Below are 7,798 nucleotides of genomic sequence, written 5' to 3'. Positions count from 1 at the left end.
TGTAAAAATGTCATACTTTAATAATCATTCCAAACATAGCTTTTTCTAAACATACAAAAAAGAAAATCTTAGATACAGATAAGTACAGGTTTATTTTCTTCAATAGTCGTGCTTTTTCACTCAGTGTCGTTTTTCGTTTTTCATGAGAGATCTTACAACAACGAACGGTTAAAATGCACTTAGCCAAAAAGGAAATTATAGTTTCCATTATATACTGTTGTTTGGATGTTTTCCATCCTCCTCGGTTTCAAAGGAGCGAATCTTAACTTTCACTTAAGTCAAATTTTCACTTTGTCTCCCATTGACAACAATGCATGACTAAGTGAAAATGTGACTGTAGTGAAAGTTACTAAATGACCCTGAACCATAGTATTAAATGACTGTTGGCCAGCATACACTAGCTAACCAGCCACTACTGTTCGTTTACATGGGAGGCTGTTGAACTGGGAGTTAGTTTCACCATGGCAACACTTCCTGGTGCAACAACCAACACACAGCTACACAAACAGCCACCTAGATACAACAACACCACCCCTACTAGATATGTGCAATCAGAAATCACCTTACATCTGGAGGTCTCAGAAAAATAATCATTACAAAAAAAATATAAAAAAATAAACATGGACTAAAGTCTAATTCAACCATATACAGTAAAACAACACCTTGCACATTCTTTTTAAAAACAAAGTCCCAGATGGCGCCCTATTCCCTATATAGTGCACTACTTTTAACCAGAGCTCCATGGGATTCCTTATTGGCCCTAGTCAAAAGTAGTGCACTAGATAAGGAATAGGGTGTAATTTGGGACGAATCCCAGAAACAAAAAGGTGTTTATATATACTGCAATGCTACCACTGGTTTTAAATGCTTCTCCGTTGAATCGATATAGAGCCTGTTAAAGAGACAATGCTAGGCGGGTTTTGAGGAAGACACTGGACAGTGCTGGTGAGATGGACACGGTAACACAAACACACACACACACGAGCATGAGCACACACACACACACACAGCTGTTGGGGGTGGGGTGGGGGTTATTAGGGGTCTACTTCGAGTTCAATCACAGTTGCCATAGTAACGTACAGTCTCAACATCTTAACTTGACACAATGTACAAAGAGAACTTTACAGAAGCAGTTAACACAAAATGAACATAATGACGACGTCAAAACAACAAAGAGGTGGAAGGAGGGAATAGAATGAAGGAGGGAAGGAAGGGCGCGGAGCAATGTCATTAAGGAACATGAAAAGATATCACCTGTGTTTCTTCTTAACCCCTACAAATCGCATTTCAAACTGGAAAGGAAAACACATGACTTAATAATCATCATTATCGTCACCAGCATAATAAAACACAAAAAAACACAACTCAGGCGATCTACTCGTCATCCTCCTCCTCATCCTCCTCCTCCTCGTCTTCCTCATCGTCGTCATCATCATCGTCGTCCATATTACTCTTCGTCATGGGCTTTGGGGCCATTGCCATGCTCGGAACTACCACCTTGCCCTTACCGGACTTATAGTCAGCAACGTCCTGGGGGGGGGAGAGGGAGGGAGAGAGAGAGTCAAATGTGTTATTCGACTGGCTGGGACAAAATTGGGTGTTGTCCGGGCTACACTGGCTAATCAACAGTGGTGGATATTGGTGTCCAATTTGAGCTTCTCACTTGGGGTCAGGTGACAGAAACACACTGGATTCTATTTCATTTGATTGGTTGGTAGATGTTTTGATCGGTAGCGATGTTGTCAGGTTATTATTAAAGTGAAAGTTGTTTTTAATAAGGTACCTGGTTGAAGTGTGTGTGTGTGTGTGTGTGTGTGTGTGTGTGTGTGTGTGTGTGTGTGTGTGTGTGTGTGTGTGTGTGTGTGTGTGTGTGTGTGTGGGTGTGGGGTGCAATGTGTGACTGTAAAATGGTGCAGATATCAGATACAAGGTGTAATGTAACCAATAAATTCATCAATCAATATAAATGTTACTTCCTGGTAATTGTCTTTGTGTGTATGTGGTACAATACAATACACAGGTAAGTTAGTTTACCTTCTGGTATTTGTCTTTGAGTTTGTTGGCCTTGATCAGGTAGGGCTGTTTGGTGGCATCAGTCAGATTGTTCCATTGCTCCCCCAGTTTCTTGGCCACATCCCCGATGCCCAGGCTGGGGTGCTGGGCCTTGATCTTGGGCCGGTGGTCCGCACAGAAGATGAAGAAACCAGAGCTGTGGAGAAATTATTATTTGATTTATTATTGTGATTTTTTTCCCTTCATTTTAGTGTGTCATGATGTCTGATGTGTGTATTGATATACTTACTGAAAACCAAAACATGAGTGAAGGAGTCTGTGTCTGTGTGTCTGTGTGTCTGTCTGTGTGTCTGTCTGTCTGTCTGTCTGTCTGTCTGTGACTCCATCCATGTATGTGTGTGTCTGTCTGTCTCTCTGTGTCTGTCTGTGACTCCATCCATGTATGTGTGTGCCAGTCTGTGTGTCTGTCTGTGTCTGTGTGTCTGTCTGTGTCTGTCTGTCTGTCTGTCTGTCTGTCTGTCTGACTCCATCCATGTATGTGTGTGTCTGTCTGTCTCTCTGTGTCTGTCTGTCTGTGACTCCATCCATGTATGTGTGTGCCAGTCTGTGTGTCTGTCTGTGTCTGTGTGCCAGTCTGTGTGTGTGATACGTACGAGGGCCTCTTTGGTGCGTTGGGGTCCTTCTTCCTTCCCTTCTTGCCTCCAGGGGCGAAGTGCATCATCTCGTTGTCGTAACGCACCTTATCCTGCTTCGCCATGTCGTCAAACTTCCCCTTCTCCTTACCAGACATCGTCTGGGGGGAAAAAAATCACAACATTTACACCACTTAAAACATTCCCAGCAATAGACTTTGAAAGGATGGTCACATGGGCAGTGTTCATTTGGTACCATACAGAAAAAAACGGATTCAAACAGAGAGGTCTATTGAAGGTCGCCTAATTGTCATTTAATATAAGAAGCCAGCATGATATGTGGTCTTGTTGCGCCACCTGCAGTACGGAACATGTAACCACACCTTAGTCAACAAATAACTTGCCGTTCTTGATTTGTAAGCTTTAGGCTACCACCCGGTTTGTCCTTTAGGGGAACAATAGATTTGGGAGCAAAAGATTGATTGAATTTAATTTTGGTAAAACTCAATTAAATTAACTTGACTTCTGTCCCAATAACCATTTGTGTTGGCTGCGTAGTGTGATGTATTGTCCAGGCAACACTACATGGCATGCTAGTTAATAATCTCAATCCCATCATCCTCATTATCTCATCTCTAGAACTGTGAAATAAGATGTGAATGTTTTTTTTTGCATAAAAAACATGATATGTCACCAATCAATTAATCCACTTCGTCGTGATAACTAACTAGAAATTGTTATTAATTGTCCTTCAGGGACCAATAAAGTATCTATCCATCCATCCATTCCTCACCTTCCATCTTCCGGAGCACTTCTTGGAGAACTCAGCGAAGTTGACAGGTATCTCAGGAGTCTTCTTCTTGTGCTCCTCACGGCAGGTCTGAACGAAGTAGGCGTAGGAGGACATCTTGCCTTTGGGCTTCCCTGGAGTGCCTTTAGCCATCCTGGTCACTGGGCGGGGCTTAGCTGTGGTCTGGAACTCGTTGATTGGTTAATTGGTTGATTGGGTCAGTATCTGGTGAGAGTGGAGAGAAGATGAAAATGGGTTAATTCAATGTTGTGGTTTGATTTTCTTCTGGGAAAGTGAACCTGTATACTATTTGTTTTTCAGGTGATGCAAGTACCAAAGCACATTGACCATGGCATGTTCATTTCAATGAATATTTCAATAAACACTTGATGACATTTGTGAATGGAGAGTCAAACACAATTCATGTTGGAGACTAACTGTGGTCTTTATTGACAAATTCAGACATAATGTGATTACACAACACCCAACAGATTAATTTAACATCTTTGACCACTGGTGATGGTCAACTTCACATTAATGGCAAACCACCTTGATGACACAGTGCTTCGGTCCAAAGACCATTCAAGCAATGAACTTGACAACCCTCTCATGAATTATGTTGTTGTTTTCTAAATTGCTTGTCTTTTTTTGTGTTGCTTTAAAGAGCTTTGAGATTCTTTATATAATGAAAAGTACTATAAAAGTTTAATGAATTATGATTATTATGGTAGGTGGTGGAACCATAGAAGGGAACAAGGGAATTAGAATTTAGAAGGAGTTCTAGAATAAGAATCAGTTTTAGAATTATAATGAATTCCAATTAGCTCTAGAATAAGAATTGGTTGGAATGCATTTGCATTCTGTAGGTGTGATACGGGAGAAGATGTGGAATTGGCCAAGGAGTCTTAGAATGGAGAAAAATGGGGAATTAAGGAAATGTGGCTAGGAGACTATGTGCTGTTGTAATGTCTGTTTTTACTATGTAATTACAATGGAGTGTAAGGTTTTTATTTTCATTTCTCAAAAATACTTTAAATGATTTAACTAGGCTATTTGAGAAATGTCATTTATATATAAATTCAATTTTGGAAAATAATCTAATTCTAATCTAGATTTAATAACTAGGCTATTTGAGAAATGTAATTCTTGGCAATGTGAATTGATACTTACATATAAATTCAAATTTGGAAAATAATCGAATTCTAATCTACAAAGTAAATGAGCATTTTTACAAAACACCTTCCATTAGAATCTCAATCAAATAAGAAAGCCCCCACCATATTCTCCCCTCGCCACCGCCCATCTCCTTGTCATTAGCCATTTTCTGCCTTTTATTTTCATATTTTTTAGCTCTCTAAACTTTACCCCATTGCATCCAACGCAACGCGAACTTTACTTTCTTCATACCAGCTATAGTATAGGGAGCGCTCCGACTAGTTACTATGTAGCGATAGAATGAGACGCTTCAACTACACATACAGAGAAAAATAGAGAGGTCATCAACGCGAATTATTCATCTTCCATTTTGTGAAATGCGTCCTCATGAGAGAAACTCCTGTTTATTTTCCACCTTCTTGCCTATTTCAATCTTACTTTGCCAGAAATGTTATTACTTTTTCGGTTTTTAATTCCCCGCTCCGTACGGTAGCTCAGTCCCAGTTCATAGCGCCTAGTATTGGGTAGTGTGGCTGCTATACAGGCGAGGAGAGTGCTGTTCTTCACTGGAGCTCCCATTGAATAAAATGGCTTCTGTAGAGCGAGGGGAAGGCTTACGCGGCTGACTATGTAACAAAGCGATACACACCCCCCCTCCGGTTCCAAGAGCTATACCGACTAAATGTGACAGCTAATTAAAAACAAAACAACGTAGTCAGATAAAACAAAGACCGTTCTTTTTATTCGGGTTAATATATTAAAACTGTCATTTCGTATTTCGTGACATTTCACTGTTTTCTGAAGTTATACCCCTGACTGTCGCTTGGTGCATTGCTCTCGGTAACAAAGACAGTGCGCCAGCCATCCTGCTGCAATCGAGAAGTTGCGAAAATGAATAAAAAGGAGAAAATACAAATACTTTAATGCAGAAAGTTAGAGATAAACATTTCGAATGGAAAACGAAAAAGTGCAGTATTTTTCGTCCGTAGATAATTTGTTTTTCTCCAACAATTCCCCGTCCCTTCTCTGCGTTAGCGCTGCCTTTCCTCAATGGTTTAAATCGCCAGCCATTTTACTACATGGTGAGAGCAATCATTTGACTAAGGGCGATAACAAATCTCAAAAACAGCTTTTCGACGATGACATTAACATTTTCTTTACATTGTTGAATAGAGATAAAAGAGTTTAGCGGAAAACAAACGTTTATTCTGAAAATGTATGATTATTTATGTAGATGACACCGAAATCGGGTCGCAATAGAAGAACAGTGTTATTCGTAGACAGGCTATAGCCAGCCATATTCACAGTGTTACACACAGCAGCGATGCGTGTGAGGAATACAAGCCTCAGAAAATTACAGTTTAACAACTTTTGGATACTTTAAAAATCAGGAAAAAACAGAGTCCACGAGACAACAGTGACATGTTCATTTTTTTTATGATAAATGACCGTGTAAACAATATTAAAATAGATCAATGCCATTTTCAGCAGATTTCTGTCAATACCACAATATATCACACATTATGGGGGAAAAAATTATCAAACACTATTTGCCTGCAAAATGAATAACATCTAAGCACATTTAAACCACAATTGCACTAAAATACCACAGAAAGACTTAACAATAACATAATCTCAATTCAAATGATTAAAATAACCATGTCATTTAACACAAGTCAATGTTATAAATTATTCAAATGGTGGTAGTAAAAAATAATGCAATGTTATTATTGTTATAACAAGTAACGTACCTGTATTGTTAAGCAGCAGTCAAGTCAGTCTGGATTCTGGAATCCTACAGTCTCGCCTTTCTCCTGTCTTCTCTATCCATATGTAGACAGCCTCGCGCTAGCTCAATACGAGAACGGCCTGATTGGCTAGCGGCCGGGTCGGTTCAAAACAGCCTCCCAAACTGCTGATTGGACGCTGCTCTACACACTTTACGGGTTTCTCGTTGGTGATTGGTCGACAAGGGGAGGCCTTGTCATACCCACGCCTTTGAAAAAGAGCCGCTGAGAAAAGTTTCAGAGTAGTATGAAGAGAAATTCATTGGGTGAGGAAGGTTGGCTGTGTGTGCAGTAGTACATATGGGTACGGTATATATGCTAACATATAAAGGTTCAATTGGAGGTGTTTTTAGAAGGTATGAAACAGCTTTTTCTCTCAGGTGAAAGGTTAAAATAGGACACTAGGCTACAGATCTGTGGACACCTGTCAAGTCATTGGACTTATAAGGGATGGATATTCCTAATAAAATAATTAATTTAACTACAGTTTTGTATTCTACCTTATATGTAGTGAGAAAATGTATAGTGTATTAGATTTGGTAGGCTTACAAATGATTTCAATAATCACTGTTGGATAATTGCCCGGTTGTAATCATTTAATAAACTTGAGTTAGATGGTGCCTATATATATTTCTCATTCATTTGTGACTGAAACTTGCAGATCTTCAGAACAGAATGTGCTCTTTTGAGGAAAATGGGCAGAATAACTTTAGAGTGAACTATCCCTTGAATGGAGGGGTCCTTCAGATCCAGTCCTTAAGCTCAACAGTGTATGTTGATTTCAGATCCAGTCCTTAAGCTCAACAGTGTATGTTGATTTCAGATCCAGTCCTTAAGCTCAACAGTGTATGTTGATTTCAACAGTGTATGTTGATTTCAGATCAGTCCTTAAGCTCAACAGTGTATGTTGATTTCAGATCCAGTCCTTAAGCTCAACAGTGTATGTTAATTTCAGATCCAGTCCTTAAGCTCAACAGTGTATGTTGATTGTCATTCATTAGAATGGACTATCCCTTTAAAGGAGGGGTTCATAGGCTATAGTAGTGTTTGTGGATTTTTATCCTTGATCAGAGATTGATTTCAACATGGCAACCAGTGTTTAGACTATCAAACCAATCAATTACATTAATTGATGGTTACTAAGTCCTGGGAGGATATGAAAACCAAGCAGAACAACAGCCCTCAAGGCCTGCAGTTGTTTCTCTTTTTTAATATCTTTTAGAAATGTGTTTTAACATACAGTGGGGAGAACAAGTATTTGATACACTGCCAAATTTGCAGGTTTTCCTATTTACAAAGCATGTAGAGGTCTGTAATTTTTATCATAGGTACACTTCAACGATGAGAGACGGAATCTAAAACAAAAATCACATTGTATGATTTTTAAGTAATTCATTTGCATTTTATTGAATGACATAAGT

At 39.3% G+C, this 7,798-nt stretch overlaps 1 protein-coding gene across 1 annotated transcript; it reads right to left on the bottom strand.

Moving 5' to 3' along the window:
- Positions 1-6,449, bottom strand: LOC124008519 (high mobility group protein B3-like). Its single transcript, XM_046319847.1, has 5 exons — positions 6,342-6,449; positions 3,439-3,660; positions 2,667-2,806; positions 2,035-2,209; positions 1-1,530 (listed from the first exon to the last, which is right to left on the bottom strand). The coding sequence occupies exons 2-5, from the start codon at positions 3,586-3,588 to the stop codon at positions 1,375-1,377; spliced, it is 621 nt and encodes a 206-aa protein (XP_046175803.1). The 5' UTR covers positions 3,589-3,660; positions 6,342-6,449; the 3' UTR covers positions 1-1,374.
- Positions 6,450-7,798: the final 1,349 nt, after the last annotated feature.

The sequence above is a fragment of the Oncorhynchus gorbuscha genome, linkage group LG21 (genome assembly GCF_021184085.1).
Source record: "Oncorhynchus gorbuscha isolate QuinsamMale2020 ecotype Even-year linkage group LG21, OgorEven_v1.0, whole genome shotgun sequence".
Classification (NCBI taxonomy): domain Eukaryota; kingdom Metazoa; phylum Chordata; class Actinopteri; order Salmoniformes; family Salmonidae; genus Oncorhynchus; species Oncorhynchus gorbuscha.
The sequence above is the reverse complement of the archived record's forward strand: the minus strand, read 5'-3'. Positions and strand labels throughout refer to the sequence as shown.

Excerpts from the sequence above, each read along its gene's own strand:
- LOC124008519 (XM_046319847.1), bottom strand. The coding sequence starts at position 3,588 with ATGGCTAAAGGCACTCCAGGGAAGCCCAAAGGCAAGATGTCCTCCTAC. Across the intron at positions 2,807-3,438 it reads AGTGCTCCGGAAGATGGAAG|ACGATGTCTGGTAAGGAGAA; the intron begins GTGAGGAATGGA and ends TTTTCCCCCCAG. Across the intron at positions 1,531-2,034 it reads TCAAAGACAAATACCAGAAG|GACGTTGCTGACTATAAGTC; the intron begins GTAAACTAACTT and ends TCCCCCCCCCAG.